This window comes from Corapipo altera, unplaced genomic scaffold, assembly GCF_003945725.1.
Source record: "Corapipo altera isolate COAL_440 unplaced genomic scaffold, ASM394572v1 93, whole genome shotgun sequence".
Lineage (NCBI taxonomy): Eukaryota > Metazoa > Chordata > Aves > Passeriformes > Pipridae > Corapipo > Corapipo altera.
Genome location: NW_020885000.1, coordinates 518,799 through 541,031, shown reverse-complemented (window position 1 = coordinate 541,031; position 22,233 = coordinate 518,799). Strand labels below are relative to the sequence as shown.

General features: G+C 48.3%; 1 protein-coding gene across 6 annotated transcripts in view; it reads right to left on the bottom strand.

The window, feature by feature from the left end:
- The window catches only part of EXD3 (exonuclease 3'-5' domain containing 3), a 298,691-nt gene that overhangs the window by 155,044 nt on the left and 121,414 nt on the right, over nucleotides 1–22,233 (bottom strand). For all 6 annotated transcript variants that reach the window (XM_027666970.1, XM_027666972.1, XM_027666967.1 and 3 more), the window contains one exon: nucleotides 4,860–5,023. In XM_027666970.1, the coding sequence (XP_027522771.1) occupies nucleotides 4,860–5,023 (164 nt within the window). The remainder of the gene's footprint in view (nucleotides 1–4,859; nucleotides 5,024–22,233) is intronic.

Below are 22,233 nucleotides of genomic sequence, written 5' to 3'. Positions count from 1 at the left end.
CGCCCTCTGGCAGTGGGAAGCCATCCCCCATTGCCCTGTCACTCCAGGCCCTTGTGAAAAGTCCCTCTCCAGCCTTCTTGTAGGCTCATCCTCTCTTTCCATTCCTTTCCCATGAGCTCATCATGCACACGCACTGTATCCACTGAAGAGAACACCCACACCACTTGCTGGAGTCAGAGTCCAAGCCTGTCCTCATTGCTCATCCTTCTTGCCCAGAACCTGGATGACAAAATTGGGCAGCTGTTTCCACATTCAGAGATAATACATTTTAGATTTAGTTATTCTTGCCTTCGAGCTAACACAGGTGCCTGCTGGTGTGACACCAAATGGAGAGTCAGCTCTGAGCAGCACTGTGTCCAAACAGGAGCCTCACTGTGCCCCACTCACACAGCCTCTCAGACTGCTCCACACTCAGATCCCCATCAGCTGGGAACAGGGGAATCTGCCTCATCACTTGCGAAGGCTTCACAGACTTCCCTGAAGCTATCCAGCTTCTCCTCCTCCATTCTCTTCTCTGTAAAATGGTCACATAGGATGCACAAGGACATTTGTCCTACATTGCACAGGGATGAAATGAAAAAAGTTCAGGAACAAAAATTCAAACCCTTCTCTGTTTTGGGGAAGGCAGCAGCTGAACCCACAGATTGTGTGCCGTGCTTGTGCTACTCCCTCCGTGTGGGTTTCTGATGGCACCACACAGAGAAACTCAGTCTCTGTGTATTAATTCCCTGGGAATGTTGGGAGATGTCTGCAAAAATGAGCTAAATGATTGCCTACAACAGGATCTTACACAGCACATTTTCTGTTCCAAATGCAGTAGAGTCTCGTGAAATGCCCTCAGAAATGAAGGTCAGCGTGTTGCTCTGGCGGCTCAGTCAGATGATGCAATCAGAGAAAAAAACTAATCAAAAAGATCCAGCTACTTTGGACGTATCACACATTTCTGGATAGTCTCTTTCCCACAGAAACTTGAAATGTTTCATTATTTGAGAAACTGTTTACTAACTTTGTGTTTGGGAGCCTGCGTGACTAATTTTGTAGCAGAGCAGCTCTCCTTGCACAAACACTCTTTCCAGTGGGTTTGTGTGCACGGGGAAGTCAATATTTGTGTAAAATATTTAATGAAGGTGTGTAGGCTCAGGTCTCCAGGAATATTCTCACCTGCAGAGCTCAGGAGCCCCGTGTGGTGTGACCAGAGACAGATGATATCATTTATATGCTGGTGCCACCTTGTTCTCTGCAGTGTGAACTCCCTCTCTGGGAACCTGTGGCTTTGTTGGCTCAATAAACAAGGCAGCCAGACTGTTTTATGGGGTTCCATGGCTCTGCTGACTTTATGGCAGCTACTATAGCAGGTATCATGACTGGATGAGTAAACTGCAGCATAAAGAGTTTTATTCATCTGTCCCAACTCCTCATGCAGGGCAGAGCACATCCTCACTGCCTTGCCTTCCCTCCACCTGGCACAGCACAGGATTCCCACAGCACAGAGATGTAGTGATGAGTTTTATCTCTAGATGCACAGTCTGTGGCTCAGCCACACTCCTGTAACCATCCCTTTGTGTTTTGAGGGCTTGTCCCTCATGCAAAAACCCCCTGGCTTCCAACTGGCAGCTGATGCAGCTTTAGAAGGGAGGAGGAGGAGGAGGAGAAGGAGGAGGAGGAGCAGGAGGGCAGCTCCAGCAGTGCATCAGAGCAAGGCAGGAGCATGTTAGGACAGACAAGAGTTTCCTGTGCTCCAGAAAAACCATGGACCCTCTGGAGAAGTTGTTCATTGCAGAGAGTGTTTCGATATGTGTCGTGTTTCCTGAGGTGACATGGGGCCTGAACAAGAACCAGATCTGCACTAGGAGAAACAGTAGATCCACAAAGCCATGATCCACGAACGTGAACAGTTCAAGGCCACCTGTGAGACTTTCCCAAAATCATCAGCTTTAAAAAATAGTAATACACCATGGTCTCATTCACCTTCCAGTTAGTCCAATCCATGCTCCAAAAATACCAATTTAGTTATGAAAGCATAAGCACCTCTTCATAGGAGACTGAAATAGGCTGTAATATTGAGGACAGCAAATCTGATGACAAATCCATTGGAGCAGATAGTCCTGCTGAGCCTCAGGCTTGGTCTTCTTAAAATGGTCTCCTTATTCCACAGAGAGGTGTTGACATTAATCAGGCAGCCAGTGACAGATCCTAGCTGTTACTTGGAGTTCATAATTCGAACATATGACCCCAGGAGGAAAGTCCTGCTGTAAGAACAACAGGTAAAAGGACACTCCCAAATCACCTGCACACAACTGCATGTTTGCAGTGACAGGAGGAAGCCCCAGCCCACACAAGGTGACCATGGGTGTGCAGACTCGTGCACCACTCGTGCCAAGAGGGCCCTGCCTCTGTTTCTCATCACAAGCATGGTGCTGGAGTCCCCAGCTTGCTGCCCATGGAGCAGTGACCTTCGACTTTCTGATGGCTTTATTCCTCCCCAAACAGGCAATGTCTGAGGCCATCACAGCTCCTCCTTGACACACAGTTCGTTACAACTCAGATCCACACTTCCATCACATACACTGAGAAGTTCAGCTCCATATGGGAAGTTACTCCCTCATATTAAAGGCTTCAAGGGCCATGTTTGCAGGTTGCTGAAGGTACGGGCTCTCAGCTTGCACAAAGTTGTCAATGGTTACCTCTTGGGAGTGGTCAGAATTTTTCCATAAACATTTCTCTAATCCCAGCTCCCTTCTGAACCAGAGACACCAATCTCCATGTCAAAAAAACCCAACATGTTTCACCAGTGAGGGTAAGAGAGAGATATGTGGAAGGTGGAGCCAAATCCAGTCAAGCATAACACCCTGGAATAAGGTGGCTGATGTGTTCAACAACCAAAGAGTTGTAAGGAACCTACTGCTTCCTCTCTTTGGTTTATGAAAAAAGCCTTGACTGTGCCTGGAAACATGTTATTGCTCCTGGAATGACAGCAAAGCTCTGAGCTCTGCTGCACCACAACCACAGCCCACAGCTCCTGCATTTGCATCGAGCTCAGGGATAAGTCCTCTTCCCCGCGCAGGAATCCAATTAGATGAATTCCTACACATGAATGAGCAGAGACCAGCAAGGTGGCTGGGTAATGACTCTGACCCCAAGGGCTGTGGTGGCCTGCAGCCTGGCAGGGGTTTGGCTCAGGAACAGTGTGGGCAGAGTTCTGGGCTGTGTGTTGATGGGCCTCATCCAGCCTGAGGTTCTAGATCTCCTCCGCAGCCCTGGGTGAGATCCTAACAGGACCCTCATGCAGTATCCATTGCCAGCTCTGCAGGTTCCTCCAGACTTTTAGTAGCCTGAATATCTGCAGGAGAAAAAAGGTTAAAAAAGGGTGGCAAACATGGCTGTCTCTGAAGAACTTGATTAAACAGAATCAGAGAATCACAGACTGGTTTGGGTTGGAATGGACCTCAAACATCATCCAGCTTCACCCCCATTGCCACAGACAGGGACACCTTCCACTAGGTCAGGTTCCTCAGGGCCCCATCCAACCTGGTCTAGGATGGGGCAGCCACAGTTTCCCTGGGAACATCTCATGGATGCAGTCACTGAAACATGGCAGGTCCCACCAGTGCTCACCAGAGTGTAACAGCGAACTGGGGCTCAGCAAATCGTTTGCATTGAGTCACTTCTTCACACAGATCCTGTCCCTCTCTGTACAACACAGCTGGGCAGCTGTTAAATGGGGACACTGCTGCCTGAAGAGGATGATCTTGGGACATTTTCTCAGAGAGACACAGCACAGAATACTCAGAACCAGAACTTCAAAGCCCTGGTATTTCTCCAGATCCAGCTTGCCATGGGGATCAGACAGCTCCTGACACTTCAGGGGGTATATGGGCCTTCCTGAGTTTTGAGCCTCTTCTCAACTTGGCACAGCTTTGTCTACACACGGTGTGGAACCTGCCACCCTCATCTCTCCGTCCTTCCCCTCTGCTCCTTCTACACCAGCAGGTTTAAAGAGATCCTTGACTGGGGCTGTTTGCACAGTTCTGAGCACCTGAAATCAAGGAGTTGTAAGAATCCTTCTTAATATAAGGATTTTTCAATTCTTTTGAGAATGGAGCTCCTGTTGGGGGAGGAACTGTGGCTACTGCAGGTTCATCTGGTGCACACAACATGGGGGTCCCAAAGCAGGAGGGGAACATGGCACTGGGTTATTGGGATTGCGGCAGAGGAAGAAAAGAGAACAGAGACTATTGAGGGGGCTAAAAGCTTCTTAAGCTCACTTATTCAATTAATGTGTTTCTTCTGGTATCTGACCCCAAATGTCAAAAATTCTCAATACTTCTTTGGATGAGGCTAACATTACAGACTGGGAAAAAAACTGGCTTATGAGCTGTAAAAGAAGGAAGAAAATAAATACAATTAAAAAATCTAAGGAACTTTACAATTAGTTTCTTGGTCATAAGCCTCCCGAAAGGCATTAAACCAGGCTACAGTCCAGTGGGGGTGCAGAGCACATGGAAAACTTTGACAGATGTGTAATAACCTCAGTAAAATAGATGCATATTCAGGTCCGAGTCACATGATTTCATTTGCACTGTTGATCTGGCAGAGGAAACGTAAGAACCCTCTGCAACATGAAGCAATCTCACAGAGCTTCTGTGATAAACTCAGGATGAGTTTTAAATGCTCCTTTCACAGACATTTCCAGGCTTATGACAACCAAATGCAGTGTGTACAGGGCCACGATGGGATCTGAGTATCTGGAGGAAGCCTTTGCAAAATTGTCTTCCCAAGGAAGCATTATGGTATATGATTTTAAGCAAATAAATATAGTCTTTGTACGACAAGTAATGTACACTGAAAAGGGTCTTTACCTCTGTTGGGTGTGAAGCTCTGGCAGCTCCTCAGCCAGGCCGGGAGGCAGCACGTCCGCGGGCAGCCCCCAGTGCCGCGCCCACCGCGCCGCGCGCCCGGGGCAGTGCCGGAGCAGCAGCTGCACCAGGTGCCCTTGGAGACAGCGACTGTCCCCAGCTGTGCTCTGAGAGGGGAAGCAGAGGGAAGGAACACTGTCAGTGCAATTCTCATTATGGCTCTCTCTCCCCCCCTCTCTGGATGCAGTGTCCTGCGGGGGTCCTGGGCGAGGGCAGGGAGGAGCAGGAGCCACCCCACTGCCAGAGCAGGGCTCATCCCACCACAGGAGTGGTTTTCCAGTGAGTGCTGCACTTCTCTGCCAGGAGATGAAGAGCACACACTTGAACTGCGAGCTTGTTGGGATACTTGTGTCCCCTTGCCAGCATGGCTGTTTGTCCAGGGAAAGCCACTTTGCAGGTACATCACAGAGAAACAAGGCTACACCACCACCACTGAGCCTGACTGGTGACCTCTATATTATTTACTTAGACACTGATTACATTAAGCAAAATCAGAACCAGCCACTAACAAGAGAGCAAAGGTGTCTGCAATTAAACAGATAATTATGGAGGGGTAAGAGTTTAGATTGTTTTAATCCCATGTTGCACCTGTACATAGGTCCAAAGTGATGCTGTGACTTGATGGCCTGTGAGAGGCAATAGAATAATAGAATCACAGAATAGGCTGCATTGGCAGTGACTTTTCAAGGTCATCTAGTGCAAACCCCCTGCCATGGGCAGGGGCACCTTCCACTAGACCAGAGCACTCAGAGCCCCATCCAGTCTGGCCTCGGACACTTCCACGAATGGGGCAGCCACAGCTTCTCTGGGCAACCTGTGCCAGGGCCTCAGCACCCTTGTTATAAAAAAGTTCATCCTTATGGATGGTTTAAAAACCATCACCCCTTGTCCTGCTGCAACAGGCCCTGCTAAAAACTCTGTCCCCATCGTTCTTATAAGCCCTCTCTAAGTACTGAAAGGCCACACTGAGATATTCCTGGTGCCTTCCCTTCTCCAGGTAAATACCCCTGGCTCCCTCAGCCTGTCTCCAAAGCAGAGAGGCTCCAGGCCCTGGAGCATCTTCGTAGGATGGCTTAGTGTCTCTCAGGGCAGACAGTGGAGTGGGGCCTCATCCGTTCTTGGAAGTATTTGCACGGATAATTAGGATTGCCAGTCTCCCATGGGTGACAGGGAAGGCACATCAGCAAAGCTTTCCTGAGGGACAGCTTTGGTGTACACAGCCAGGGAAAGGCTGATGTCAGCCTACAGCTCCCCTGCACCCACTGCTGTGAAACAGGGGCACCAGGTCCCTCCTCTGGGCAGGGTGGGGCCCAGGGGGAGAGTAGTGTCACCCTGCACTAGAAACAGGCTGCATGAAATGTGCTCTGAAAGTCCTCCTTCATCCCCACTGACAGTGAGAGGAACCCAGAGCAGTCTCTCTAGCTGGGATGAACCAGGGTTGGGTGAAGGAATTCCTCCCTTTGTGTCTGTTCGAGGCCTCCGGGGATGTGACAACTGGATCATTGCTCCAGTCATAGGGAGAAACACACTCTCAGGTGTCACTGTTTTTGCACCTGCAAACAGGGAGGGCAGTTTAGGACGTTCTCTGCTCCCATCTGTTCTCTGGAGGAAGTGAATGCATGCCTGGGGGCACCAGCACAGACTCATGCTGCCAGTGGTTTAAGTCCAAATCCCGGCTGTGAGCCAGTGTGGCTGGAGCATGGCAGGCTGCCCACCCTGGCATGGGTGAGGGGCAGGGCAGGGACACAGGGACTATGACAGCCCCCACGGTGACAGCTGGATGCACCAGAGCTCGTCTGACTTGTCCACCTCTTGGCAGGTGCAGTTGTAAGAGGAAATACAAACACAGTGACACCAACAGTCACAGCAGCTCCATGGGGGTGGGAGCACCCCTTGTCCTCCACATGTGCCTGCAAATATCCCAGAGCCATCACAGCTAGGTTGGCAACTTGCTCCTCTCTGATTTACTCATGCATCTGCCTTAGAAGTTAATATTGCCTACAAAACTGCTAAAACAAGCTGAAAATCTACACGGGGGCTCAGGACCTGTAGCTCTAGGACTGGATCCCTGCTGGCACTACCAACAAGTATTTTCAGAGGACTGAAATGCTCAGATCTGCACTGAAAGTCCATCCCCACCCTGCACATGTCGCTGCCATCTCCCCTTTGCTGCCCACCAGCAGTGCCCAAGGGTCTGAGCCTGCTCCCAGGCACTGAGCCTGCTCCCAGGGATGGCAGCACCTTGCTCCTTGTCCCCAGCATGTAGGAACACCTCCCAGCTGGGTGGGAGGCTGGGGCCATGGGGCCTCATTCCTCACATTCCTTCAGTAACTAAAAGGTGAGAAGTTGTCTTCAAAGCAGACACAGAGATCAGGAAACAGATCTGCTGATGGCCCCAAGGTAAAAGGGAAGGGAAAAAGAAAGACAAGAAGAAAAAAGGGAATGACCCCCCTCCGGAGGTGCAGGTGGAGGCAGAGGCTCCGGAGAACACTTTGGAGGAATCCGGAACCCCAGGTAGCACCAGGCTGCTCACAAAAACTGCTGCCTCAGCACTACATCTGCACCCCTGAGACTCTGCCAAATGCCAAACCACAGCTCTTCTTATGGATATGTGGAGGAATAGTTTTACTGCTGTTCCCAAGAGGTTGGGGCACAGCAGGAGCCAGGGGCAGTGGGACGAGGGTCCAGCAGCTCACCAGGGGCTCAAGCACAGGAGGGAAGCTAGAGAAGGGGCAGGGTAGGAAAGGACAGGACAAGCTCTTCTGCTCACGCTTCTAGCCTTCTACATTTCCTCCTGAATTCTTCCCCTGGCCATGCCAGTCCTGACTTTTGTGCATCTCTCCCATCTCCGCCTCCTGTGACTGAGCTCAGGCAAGCACTGAACACATGGAGAGGGGCTCAGTAACCCTTCCTGCCGTGTCTGCCAAGCCACTTCTCAGAGTCCTTCCAAAAAGAACATATTTTCTTATTAACATCACAGAGCAATTCCCTCTTCTTGCTTCCCCTGTGTCCATCCTATTGTCTTCCTGCCTTTTTTCTAAAACACAGACTCTTTGGGGTTGGAGCTCTCTTCAGCTCACCCCAAGTCAATTCTTAATAAATCTAATCATGGCAGCTTTATTTCTGGAAATAATGAGGTGCAGATTTTTTTTTTATTATTTTAATGATAACAGATTTTTTTTTCGACCACAAAAAACAACTCTGTAAAGAAGGTTAATATCTCCAGAGATATCCCATCTTGCATTCTGAAACAGAAAATAGCTTTGTTTGTCTTTTTACTGAAAAAAACCCAACATTGCTCTAAGGGGGAAAGGCTTCCACCGCAACAGCTCTGCAAGAGGCAAGAATGTGGAAAGTTTGGCCCCAGAAGATGTGGGCACAGATGCAGAGAGCAATGTTTCACCAGGGGTGACATTTCATGTGCTTTGCTGTCAGTAAATGAACACTTCTCAAGAGGAAACTGGCACAGTGTTCTGATCAACATCAGCGACACCTCCGAGCAGGAAAAGATTCTATAGAACATGAGGCTTGTTTACATCCCTCTTGGAATTCTAGACATATCATACATTCTTTAATCCATAGGCGCACACAGAAACCCCTGACACAACAATAACCCATGATTAAAGCTTTCCAAAGCAATGGCTGCAGATTTCCTACCCGTAAATCCTGTTCTCACTGCCAGGGCTTCACAAAGCTCACACCAACCACGCAGGGCAAGCTCAGGAATGTCCTGACTTAACCCATTAACAATTCCTCCTTTGGTACCAAAAATTTTGAATCCAAATATTCAGTATCTCCTTTAGAAGTCACCCTATCCAACCTTAGATTTCTTTATCCGTCTGTGTTAAGCTGTGTTTCACTCTGATCCAATTCTCCCCTTTCCCTCAACATCTTTTCCTGGAGAGGGACATTATTCACACCACTGACACTGGTTATTTGCAGAGTCAGATTTTAATTTAACTTTTGAATGTCTTGGCCAATTTCCCCTGTTTTCAAGTGGTTCCAAAATCAACAAAAAACCCCCTCCTGCTAGTGTAGAGAAAATGTCAAGGAGAAGATTTTAGAGTCAGCAACTTTAAAAGGGGAAAAAGAAACCTGGACTTGTAATGGACAAAGCCCCTGTCAGCAGTGAAGGGCACAGACAGCACTGCTCAGTTCCCTGTGGTGCAGCAGGTACTGCACAGAGACCTGTGCTTGAAGATTCCCTGAGCATCCCACTGTGCTTCTGTCATTGCTACTTCGTTGTGTCTGTGCTTGCAACTGTTTTGAAGTTACCCTCATTTGTGCTGCATGGGGAGATGCTGCAGTGTCATTGGACATCAGATGTCATTGAAGGAAACTCCTTGATGCATGAGATGGGAGTTGGTACCCTCAGCGCCAGCCTAGACCAGGTCACAGCCTGTTCCCAGAGAGGAGGGGGATTCTGGCTTCTGGAGATCCTGAACAGATCACAGAATCACAGAATGGTTTAGGTGGGAAGGGACCTTAAGGATCATATCATTCCACCCCCTGCCATGTGCAGGGACATCTTCCACTAGCCCAGGTTGCTCCCAGCCCCATCCAACTTGGCCTTGGACACTTCCAGGAATGAGGCAGCCACAGCTTCTCTGTGCCAGGGCCTCACCGCCCTCACAGGGAAGAATTTGTCCTCAATATCCGATCTATTCCTGCCCTCCTTCAGCTTAAGGCCATCTCCCCTTGTCCTGTCACTATCTTCCCATGGGATGTCCTTCTCCCTTCATCCTATAGGCCCCCTTTAAGTACCAAAAGGCCACAATAAGGCTTCCCCAGAGCCTTCTCTTCTTCAGGTGAACCCCCCCAGCTCTTCTAGCCTGGCTTCAGAGCAGAGCCTCCAGCCCTTGGAGCATCTCTGTGGCCTCCTCTGGACTTGCTCCAGCAGATCCATGCCTTTGCCGCTGAGGACCTCAGAGCTGGACACAGTGCTCTAGGTGGGATCTTGCAAGGGCACAGTAGAGTGGCAAAACCCCCTCCCTTGGATACAAATGCCAATTTTACCCCCACTCCCTTCTGAGCTGAGTTTGCTGTGAAAGCAGAAGCCACTCACCCACAGCCACTGCCCACAGCCAGAGCCTGAGAACACCCTGCTTTCTCACCACTTGAGCTGCTCTCTCACAGGCACTGGCTACTCAGATGCACTAATTTATGAACTGAAGAAGAACAAAATAGCCTTCATTCATAACCCAGAAGACCGGCTTTCAGATAGCAATCAGTGCGTCACTGACAGAGCCACACTCCAGTGTTCTGGAGGCCATTACCACATCAATGCCTGGGAAGTGGGCTTTCTTCTCTCTTTCAACAAAGCTTTCACACTGTGGCTCCCTGAGGCATGTTCACACTACCTAGCTCCAGCTTTGTGAATCAGGAGACTCAACTTCCCGATGCAATCGCCTCTTCCTAAAGGCAATTCAGAGGAGTCTAACTTAGGATATCACCAGAAGGGATCAAGGCAAAGGCAACTGTTAAAGCCAACTTGCCCTTGTGCTGGGACTCCTCACAATGAGCTTGTTGTTCCTGGGTAACCTGGAGGAAGTTGCTGGCATGTGGTGAGGAGCTGGGACACTATTGTGGGACAGGATGCATCTGCAGCTCACACAACCTTGCCAAGGCAATGTCTGGTTCAGAAGTCCAGACACCATGGCCACATGGCAGTCAGAAGAATCAAACCATACCCCTTGTCTGCTTATCCCCCCAGGAGCTGGAGTAGATGGGCTTTAAAGGTCCCTTCCAACTCAAACCATTCTGTGATTCCAGCAGACGGTCAGTGGGTTGGAGCACATGGTGTAGGAGTACAATGGAGAAGCTGAGGGAGCAGGGCTTGTTCAGCATGGGGAGGGCTCAGTGGGGGGATGTGGGGGAACACAATCGTCTCTTCAATTTTGTCATGGGAAATCATAGAGAAGATGGAGTCAGATCCTTCCAGGAATTCCAGCCAGGCCTAAAAGTAAAAAAAGGTCACAGTGAAAATGGCTAAACATTGCAACGGGCCCAGAGGGGCAGTGGAACCAGGCAGGGCTCAGTAACACCTAGTCCAACTAAGCTGGCCCTGTTTTGAGCAGGAGGGCAGAGATGAGCTCCCAGAGAAGAGCTAATTCCAAACTGAAATTAGGCTCTGATTGTGTGATTAGCAGGGCTGTGCATTCCCCAGACTCGTCTCCACACAGACAGGCGGCTTCTTGCAGCAACTGCTGCTTTCAAGTCCCAAGCACCTCCCGGGCGAAGAACACCCAAGATCTCATTTACCCAGAATATAGGATGGTCCTGATCATGCTCAACAATACTACACAGAGATCCAAATACATTTCTTGCACTGGGATTCCTTCCAAATTTCTGTCAGGCAGCCCCTGAGGGAAGTAATTTATCTTCAACAGATGAAGTCATCATGTCTCCAAAATCTGCTCCTGCTGCCACAGATGTGAGCAGGTACAGAGCAGAAGGAAAGAATGAACACTACTTTCAAAGGCAGATCTGAAGAGAGAGATTTTTCAAATAACACTGAGCAAGCGGTGGAGACATTTCCTTCAGCACAGTGTTTGACATCCTTCATATGCCTTCACCCAGCTCACAGAGCCACAGAACAGATGAATCATCTGCTGGCAGTGGCTCCACAGCACAGGACATGGACACTCCCTCCACAGAGAGGGAAGGCTCCACAGAGGATGTTTCACTGAAGTGAATCCAACATGATCATTCTCAGATTTCACTTTAGTAGCTGACCAGAACACAGATAGGAATGTGTCTTGGCTGGACAAAGCACAAGCCCGGACAGAAATGGAGGTTCCTAGAATCATAGAAAAATGGAATGTTCTGAACTGGGAGGGACCCACAAGGACCATCCAGTCCAACCCCTGGCCCTGCACAGACACCCCAACAATCCCACCCTGGCCCTGAGAGCTTTGTCCAAATGCTCCTTGAGCTCTGGTAGCCTTGGGGCCATGACCACTGCCCTGAGGAGCCTGGTCAGTGCCAACCACCCTCTGGGGGAAGAACCTTTCCCTAATATCCAACCTAAACCTCTGCAATAGATATTTAACAGGTTTAAGAGTGAAGGAGCAATGACATTGCTCCCATGTGCCCAAGGGACTGTCTGGCACTCGATCCCCCAGATGCCTCAGGACGAGGGAGGATTTGGTACAGAGGGCACCACGGTACATCTGTAAGATGGCAAAGCTCAGCCCTGACACTGGATCCCACTCCCCACTGGCACATAAACACAGCCTGAAAATGCTGTCCTAAAAAATCAGCTTTTACTGCCTGATTTGCCACTGCTGCTGCACCCACAGAACGTATTAGGGAAGAGATCCTGTCCCTGTGCTCCTGTCACTGTGGACTTCAGACAGATGCCCCAGGAGGAAAGGCAGCCCGAGGCCATGCTGGGACCAGTCAACCAGTGTCGCTTGTCCCTGGGGCCACTGATTAGTTCCTGGTCTTGTTCAGCGGTGTGGGCACAGGGACACTTTGGGAACTTTCCCAGTGGGAAGATCAGAACTTTTTGTTTTAACTCACAATTCACTCCTTATATCCCACAACTCCAGGTATGCTGATACACAAAATCACAGTGCATCCACTTGCAATACTTGTTCTCCCCTCCACTACCTGGCCAGGGAATGGCACAGGTGTAACTCTGTAATGAGCTGTAGTGTCAGGTTGACCCCATTGAAATAGCCTTTATTTGGAGAGAGAAATAACTGCATGCCATCCATAAAAACCAATACTACAACTCTCTAAGGTAACTTTAGCCTATTTGCTTTTCCAGATATAACCTTTTTCCTTCCCTTCAGTCTGTCCTGAGGGTCTGTTCTTCCCCTGAAATCCCTTTCTCACAACCACTGCAGAGGCACCTTCTGAATTCCGACCTAACCCTGGGGCCCCAGATCTGATGAATATTATTCATCCCAGGGATCCGTAAAGGACCATGCACTTGGTCTGAATACATAAGCCACAGAGTTTTGATATGCTTCCAGACTTCTCACACCTCTCGGTCCCACGATGGCAGGCTGGAGATATTTTCTGGGAGCATTCCAGCACTTGGCAAAGACTGAAGATGAATGATGATGGGGAAATTAGCCAAACTCTTTCAGAGTAGAGTAGTGTGTTACTTATCACAGTAGATGCTTTGTCTAAGCCCAATGACACAGTGCATTGAAGACAAACTGGCAACCCTTATCTCCCCACTGTATTTTGAAGTAGCATTTATCTACCCGCCTTTTGTCATCGTGTCACACACACACGAACAAAGTGTTGCTTTGGCCAATGGCAAATCCTGCTCTCCAGTTGGAGGGAGGGAAGGCTCCCATCATATACTGCACCCTGGGTGACCTGCACTGTTGCTGAGCCTCACTGAGCCTGGGCCTCATGTGACCCAAGATCATTGCCCTGGTCTCTCAAGCCTCAGAAGGTTTATACGATCAACCACAAATGTTGTACAAAAGTCACATCACAGAACTCTGGTTTGTATCCTGAAGCATGGAAGCCCTGATGAGGGAAATACTCTGCTAAGCTCTTGGTCTGCCTGAAGGATGACTATCCAACTTGAGTATTCCAAAATCCAACTGAGCAGAGGTGTGTGACATCCACTCACGCTACAGGATCTGTCTGCGGGAACAGCGAGGGATGCCTGGAGCCTGATCCCACTGCAGGGCCAGGGCACTGCAGCTCCACGTCACTGCAGGATTGCCAGAGCTGTAGCTGTGTAAAGGAATGAAACCACTGTCACTGTGTTTCCACTGCTGCTGGGAACTGAACTCACAGGATTACACCTCATCAGTTGTCGGGGTGTGCAGGAGCTGAAGCCACCCTGATGCCTTCCCAGTTGGTTTGGATAGTACTAATATTAACCCTAACAAGCTAAACCAGTAGGCAACTAACCCAACCAATCACTCCATTAAGAGTTCCCATACACAGTCACATAATGAGAATCCATAAACTCCATCTTCCTTTCCCAAGAGACATGGAATTACAGCACATTTATTGCCCAGTGGGAATTCCTGCTGGAATTCCTCCTGTGGAGCCTGTGTCCGCTCCACAGACTTCACAGGAGGAAGCACCTGCAAGATGGGAGAAGAGCCTCAGAAACGTGCTTCTTGTTCTCTCCTGACTCCATTCTCCCTGCTCAGGTCAAATTCCAAGTTATGATGCTGAGCAACAAAGCAGGAATCCCCTTTTACTTGGTCGTGGCTGTGGATTATTTTAACAGCTCTCTAGAGGGGTCCTCCTGGGCCAGGATGCAGGGAGTTGGAACTAGAAGATCTTTAAGGTCCCTTGAAAATCAAACTATTCCATGATTCTAGGACTCTACGGTCATGACTCTGCCACACATTCCTGATGTACAGCAATTCCCCTCAGATCTGCACTTTTCCTGTGGAAACAGATGTATCAAAGACTGGCTATCAAAGTGCTCCAGGTTCTCACTCATATCCCTGCCTGAACTAAAAGCCCTGTAAGGTTTGAGGTGGAATGAACTTCACATCTCCCATGTCAGCTGACAAAGAACAGAGGCCACAAGCTAATTTCTTTGCTTTCTTTATAACCCAGCCCTGGGGTTCACCGACATGACTTCTTAGGTCTCTTCTCTGCTGCTGCCTCGCATCCAGCAGGTTTGGAAGATGATTTTTTTCATGACCTGTCTGTGGAAGCCCTTCTCCAGACCAGGCTGAAACTCCGAGCAATGCTCCCCAAGGGCTTTGTCACTCATGGTCCCCAGCCTTCTGTGCCCTGTACTCACCCCTAGTGCTCTCCCTGGCTCCACTCTGCTCATGGGTCTGCTCCAGCCCTGCTTCAGAACAGTGAGGAACTTGGGTTTAGGTTCTTTTCTCTCTAAGAACATTCTGATGTGCCATTCCCAGCAGGGGCCACTTTTCTATTTAGGAAAGTCTTCAAAGTAAATAAGCAAAAATCCTGACGATGGAAGTACTTGCTCAGGAGCACAAACTCTTCCCATCATTAGTCTATGGAAATAGATGCCCACAGGACAAACATGGGTTACCACTGATTTCTATTCTACCATGCCCAAACCTCCCCGGCTCAGAGCCAAAGCAATAATCACTATCTGTGCAGGATCTTTCCCAAAAGCAAAGCTTGGCAGTAGATTTTTCTTTCCTTTAATCTCTTTTGGTACACTTCAGCTCCTGGTGGTTTTTGTTCTGGAGGAGAAATGCTTGAGAGAGTTGACTGAATGAACTCTGAAATTCACACCCTGGCAAATTGGACTGATTTCCTAAATCCATAATTACAACATTCCTCAGAGATATGCATTCTTTCAGAGCGAACAAGGGAAGATTAGTTTCCTGTTTCTTCCCATTTACATGACTTCTCTGTCAAGAGGAACTTTTTTTGTTTCCAAACAATCCTCTGTTTATGTGATTCTCTTCTTGGCAGGGAACTGGGGAACTAATCTTGACTAAAAGTATAATACAGCCAAACTATCAATTGCCAACAGTCTGATTATCTGTGTGCAAGGCAGCTGATCTGCACAGGCTTTAGAATCCAATATCTATCAGTGGAGCACTCAGACAGGTACCGATCGATTACAGAGGGTTTAAATAATCTGGGATGATTACTGAATAACTGGATAGTTTTACTGGGAGCTGGATAAGAAGGGCAGAGCAGGTCTGTGCATGTGAATATGTACAAGACTTAAAACTTTAGTAGCACTGGGCAAATGTAGCCCCTCCACCTGCACAGCCCCAAGCTCTCAGCAACTCCCACCACATGGTCTCATGCCACGGAGCTGCAGGTAAGAGTTGTCTCCCACTTGCAAACAGAACACATGCAGAGCCCTACTGTTTCTCAGTTTGGTTTTTTTTTTAAATTAGTGAATCCATCCTCTCCTTCTGTGCTACACCAGGAAGCAGGCAAGCTCTATGTCCCAGCCTCCCTTTTGCCTTTCCCTGTTTCTGCTGCAGAGGCAAATGTCAGTGCTCTTGACAGGGTTCCCTTTGTCCTAGAGCAAAAGGAACACGAGGATTTGCCTGTTTGAAGTGAGCCTGTCCTCATTTTTACCCTGTGGTATACAAACAGGAGCTGGGGATGTTCAGTCTGGAGAAGAGAAGGCTCTGGGGAGACCTTGTTGTGGCCTTTCAGTACTTGAAGGGGGCTTATAGAAAAGACAGACAATGACTTTTTACAAGGGCAGACAGTGACAGGACAAGGGGGGATGCTTTTAAACTGATAGAAGGGAGAGTTAGATTAGATATTGGGAAGAAATTGCTCCCTGTGAAGGTGGTGAGGCCCTGTCACAGAGAAGCTGTGGCTGCCCCATCCCTGGAAGTGTCCAACGCCAGGTTAGACGGGGCTTGGAGCAACCTGGGATAGTCGAAGGTGTCATTGCCCATGGCATGACATGAGATGAGCTTTAAGGTCCTTCCCAACCCTTCCAGCCCAAAGCAGTCTGGGATTATGTGACTCTAACCCTACCACTGCTGCAGTCTGGAGTCAGTAACAGGTATCCTGGACACTATATATTGACTCCTGACACAGATTTTAAGGACCTGGTATGTTCTACACGTTCCTGTAAGGTTTTGGGTGATTGTCCTTCCTATATAGTTTCCTGCTCCCAAGATGCTTTTCCCATGTGGCAGAACTCAACTTCCCCCAGCACACCCCAGTGGAGCCGAGCAGCTCGCTGATGCTCTTAACTCTTTAATCTAACACTGACCTCTCACCCTACAGCCATAAGCCAATTAGCTCTTTTTTTATACCATACCAAATCTCTTTCTGATGAAGCTGTGCTTTTGAATGAATGCCTGCTAGTGACAGAAATGTAATTACAGTGCTTAGCAGCACGCTGGCCCTGGCTGGTGGCAGGGGTTAAGGTCAGAATGCATCTCTAAAATACCAAAACAATTTAAAGGAGATTTCTTTTTTTTCTAGTGTGTTCTCTCCAGTTTCCTCTCTTCACTCTCCAGTACTTACTATGCCTGCACATAAAGACTATTCAGTCATCAGTTTTAAAACTGAGATTCTGAGCTTTCCAAGGAATTCCTCAACAATCCGTCACTGAATCAGAATCACAGACACTTACCTCCCATCAAGCCCCAGAACTCAGCCCTGTGGAGCCACCCTTCAGTAAATGGGGGCTGATTTTCTGAAGTTATTGAGCAAAGAAATCTTCTATCACTCCAGAGAAACTTTAAGCTGACTTTTAAAGTTATTTTGGACATTTTTGACAATGGTAATTTGTCTTAGCTTCTTTGCACCAACTGTAAAATTACACCAGAATTCATCAGTATCTTTGTGCTCAGCAATGGCTGAATTTGTTATAATAAAACTACCATAATTACCATTGGACACTCCAGTCCTCCAGCTCTTACAGAAAATTAACCCAGTCCAGGCCATGCAGGAGGTACCTGGAGGTATTTACATTAACTGTATGTGATAGACTCTTCCTTAGGCAGGAAGGCACAGAACACCCTGCATATTTGGCTTTTCCCATGTATTCTCCCACAGCAGCTGTGGGTTTGTTCAATGATAAGTTCCATTTCTTTTAGCCCAACAGTGCTGACTTTATCAGGACAGGTGCACATCTTCCTGCTCTCCATCCCCAGAGAAGAACAGAGCTACAGAACTGAATCACAGAATCATAGAATCACAGAATATCCCGGGCTGGAAGGGAACCACAAGGATCATTGGGTCCAAATCCTGGAATTACAGGATGCTGTTCCTGAGACAGTCACAGATGTGCCTGTTCCCTGCATCAGCACCATCAGTCAGTCCTTCTGCTTTGCAGTAACTGGTGTTCTTCCAGTTATCAAGAAATATATCACACCATTGCCAAACTGAACTGCAAAATAGAAAGAAATCTATACTTTGCCTCCTACTTTAATTGTCCATTTTACCCATGGTTTAATATGCCCTTAGGAACAATATACTTTTACATCATGTTGTAGCTCTATGTTCTCCCCAGAGACCTTCAAAAGGAATCAAAGAAAATGGCACAGGGCAAAAGCAGAGGGATTGTCCAAACACTGTCACCCCTCTGAGCTCCTGTCAGTCCCTGAACAGGGGACAGAACACATGGAGAGGGATGGAAGGAGCAATGAGAGCAACCAGTGGACACTGGGGGAAGCAAGGCTGCCAGTTCTCTCCTGAAACCAAGCCATTACCCCAATCCTGACTGCCCAAGACAGACAGCAGACCTTAAAACTGTCACTACTCAGGTCTATACACCAGCTACTCTGCAAGAGGGAAACGGAAAAGAAAAACCAAATCTCCTTTTTTAAACAGGATCTGTTAGGAAGCTGCTTAAAGCTGTGGAAAGATAAATGCAATTCTTTAAGATGGTTTAACAGGCAGACTGCAGGCAAAACCAGACCAGGAGCAGCTCCTACATATTCATACACACCCCCATACTGGGAGCTACTGGGCTCCAGTGGCCCAGCACTTCAAAAAAAAAGCACCATGAGCAGAAACACTGGTGGAACCACGAAAATTTATTTCAGTTGATGATTCCTCCCCGAGATTTTTAAGGCCAGAAGGAACAAAACTAATCACCCACTGGTTCTAATTTCCTGCTAAAAAAGAGCCCAGAAGTACTAACAGGGGACTCCACACGTCGGCTGGTTAAACTAGTTTGGGTTTCCACCTTCCAGGAAAACAGGCAGTCCAGATTTGATGTTTGAGTGATGAAATCCATCCCATCCCTGAATAAACACTTCACTCAAACACAGAGGGGAAGATAATTTGACATGCAGTCTTATACCAAGAGACAAGTCGCTCCTTAACCACCTCCCGAGCATCATTCCCATTTGCATCGCACAGATTGCTTCATTCCCTGTGGATATTCAGTTCCTCACACCATGGGGATGCTGCTGACCTCAAAACAATCTTGAGTCAATTGAAAAGTTTCCCTAAACCTTTGGAAAAATAATTACATTCTGCCCTCTAAATTCCCCTTAAAAATACTCTCCCTGAGCGTAACAGCTATTGCATTTTATTCCAGAGGTAGCTGGGTTTCAATTGAGGTCAAAATGGTCCTGTACAGAAAGGATCTTGCCGTCAGCCACTGCCATTTATAAATTAATTGCTTAAATAAGTAAGATTACATCAACTCCTTGCTGCAGTGTAAGGTAATTCACACCTATTAAAAAGCAGGAATTGTTCAAGTTTTTCCAATTTATTGCACAGAAAGGAGGACACTTTAACCTTCTGCCTTCTATTGGGGGAGATTTCAGAATATTGTCTGTGAGCAGCAGAACAACCCTGGAACTGCAGTGGAACTGGAGCTATAGATTTCCTAGGAATTACCAGCAACTCACCCCTGGTCACCCAGAGAATGAGCTGGCACAGTGCTTGATTTCCATGGTCAGAAATTTTAAAATAAGTAAGTTATCTCACTGACCCAGCTGGAGGAGGAGAGAGATCAGCTGCAGGCTCTCCCCATGCTGAACAGGGGAACAGCTGGCTCCAGGATTCATCTCAGCATTCCCATGGAAGTCCAGAGCAGGCTGAAGAGCTGCAAAACAGGGGCCTGAGGGAAAACAAGGGCCACTTTTCTGAGTGGCGCATCCTTGTATCCCCATCCCCTTCTCTCAAACCCCACAGGCCAAAGTGAAGGCCAGAGTGGTTCCACCCAGTACAGAATCAAAGAATCATGGAATCGTTAAGGTTGGAAAAGACATTTAAGATCATCCAGTCCAACCGTCAACCAGCACCATGTTCACCACTAAACCATGTCCTCAACTGCCACATTCACACATTCACACATTCACACACCTCCAGGGATGGTGACTCCACACTGCCCTGGGCAGCTGTGCCAAAGCTTTACAACTCTTTCTGTGAAAATTTTTTTCTAATGCTAGACCTTCCCTGGTGCAACTTGAGGTTGTTTCCCCTCATCCCGTGCAAGAGGGCTGGCTGGTGGGCCCCTGCTCCCAAGGAGCACCCAAGGAACACATGACACCTCTACAAACAGCAGTGTTTTTCTGAGTAACAGTTTTGGAAGGGTTTTAGATTTTGATATTTGAGAAGCTAAGGGACAGTTTCCCTGTGCAGACTTCAGCACAGAATTGTCTGGGATTTAGCAAAAGGCCCTTTGGCTCAAGGTCAGTAAAAATGAAAATCCCATTTCTAACCATTCCCTTTCTCCAACCTCACAGTTATTATGACACTGGCAGTCCCAAATGAACCAATGTGTTTTATCCCTGTCCAATACTGATTCCAGTCAGTGCCCCAAACAAGAGTTGTGCAGTGTCACCCTGTTCTGCTCCATGGGAGAAGGAGTTTCATAGCAGGAAGGCCAAATAAGCACACAGACTTCTGGCATATTTGAGACAACACTTTAAACTGATTTGGCACTGATCAGCCCAGCTGAGTCTAGAAGGGTCCAGTTACAAGATCCCCCTGAAACACTGGTGAGAACAGGGTACACCAAGAGTGGGGTAGCAGAACACCAGACCCTCCCACTCCCAGTCCTCCAGTAAACTGGGAGAATTTCAGGTCCCCAGAACACAAGTGTCTGGTGCTATTTGAGACATTCTGGGGCTCCAGGTGCCACCTGAGACAGGAGTGCACCTCAGCAGGGCCCATGTCATGTTGCCAACCTCACACAAGTATCTCAGACACAATCTGAAACACCAGCAGAGGTGACGTCTCTCATCAGTCACTTCCCTACTGTGCTCGTCACCAATATCACAGTTCTGTGTGTGTTCACTTTTTGAAAGCTTGGCAGATCCTGAGCCTCCTGTCTGCACAAATGATTGGCACGGGAGGTTTTCCCACACTCCACCATCAACAGAAAGCCTTTCACCTCACACACCAAAGCACATCTAGAAGTTAGAATCAGAGAATCATGGAATCTCCCAAGCTGGAAAAGACCCACAAGGATCATCATGTCCAACCCCTGGCCCTGCACAATCCCATTGCTTTGCCGGTGCCAAAAATACCTTCTGTGTTTTTTAGTCTCAAAGTGATTTTGTCCTGCAGAATTTCCAGGGGAACATCAGCATTCCACAGCCCCTCCTGCCACTGGCCACATGCTCTCTGCAGTCACTGGAGGGACAACCCTGAACACCTCTGAGCAGAGTCTCAGACTGGTTGTTCTGTGCTTGCTTTGCCCAATTTTACCCTCTTTTTGCAGCTGATGAAGCTGTGAACAACATGAAGTATGTGAAAATGGAAGTAGAACGGCACACAGAAAGCAGACAGGAGCCTCATGCCCTGCCTCTTTTTCCCTGCCTATCTACCACCACTATCCTACACACCTTCCCCTCTGCTTGTAAAGACAGGCACTCTCGTGTGTTTCCAGCAGCCCAGAATCAGTCAGGCAAGGGAATGAAGAGCTGGCACTGGGCACAGAGAGTCTCTTCCCTCCCTCTGCCCTCCAGGCACCTCCACTTGGAGAAGATGCTACAAGTGGCAGCTCTCCTGGCTCACCAGGTTTGCAGCAGGCAGTGGGGATGAGGGCAGTTTCCCTATGGTATGAAGAGGTTTTGATCCCTCTCCTTCCCCTTCTGCCTCCTCTGCCATCCCTGCCTAGACACCAGCTCAGGCACTGGGCGCTGGCAGGCAGAGGGGGCAAAACCAGTTTGCTACAAGGCTGGAAACAAGTTCTGTTGGCCCCACAATTAACTCCTGAGTTTCTGCCTTTTGTAGGAGCAGTCAGGATCACACCTTGGATTCATCCCACAGGAAAAATGTCTACTTGCAAAGCTCAGGGTGAACAAAAAGAAATCCCAACCCTGAAATGTCTCTGGCCTGCCATGGTGAGTGTGCCATGGCCAGCAGAGACAGACCTGTTTTCATCAGGGCTCCGGAGATCTGTGTAATTCACCTGATATCTCTATAATTCCTGACATTATATAACCACGAGGGCTCCTGATAGGTCCTTTGTTATGGCTGCAGCACAGAATTAAATGAAAATGAGCTTTAATCCCATCAATACCTCTTTGAATTTCAAATTAAAAAACGCATCCAAAAATTATCCATTAATTTTGAGAGTTTGTCATTGTGGAGTCTTTTGGGTGTTCTGGTTCCCATTCCCCTAGGTGATCAGAGGTCACACTGAGTCCCATCCTCTGCCTCCTGTCTTTAATAGTGCCTGGACAGGCAGAGCTTGGGAGATCCAAACTGTCTCTGAGCCTCAACTAAACACAGGGTTGGGACACACAACACAAATAACGGCTTTCCTCAGCTCCACAAGGAACTCAGCAAATTTTTTTGATCAAAACATGTCAAGTCACGGGTTAAGCTGTTGCCCAGAGAAGCTGTGGCTGCCCCATCCCTGGAAGTGTCCAAGGCCAGGCCAGACGGGGCTTGGAGCAACCTGGGCTGGTGGAAGGTGTCCCTGCCCATGGCAGGGGGT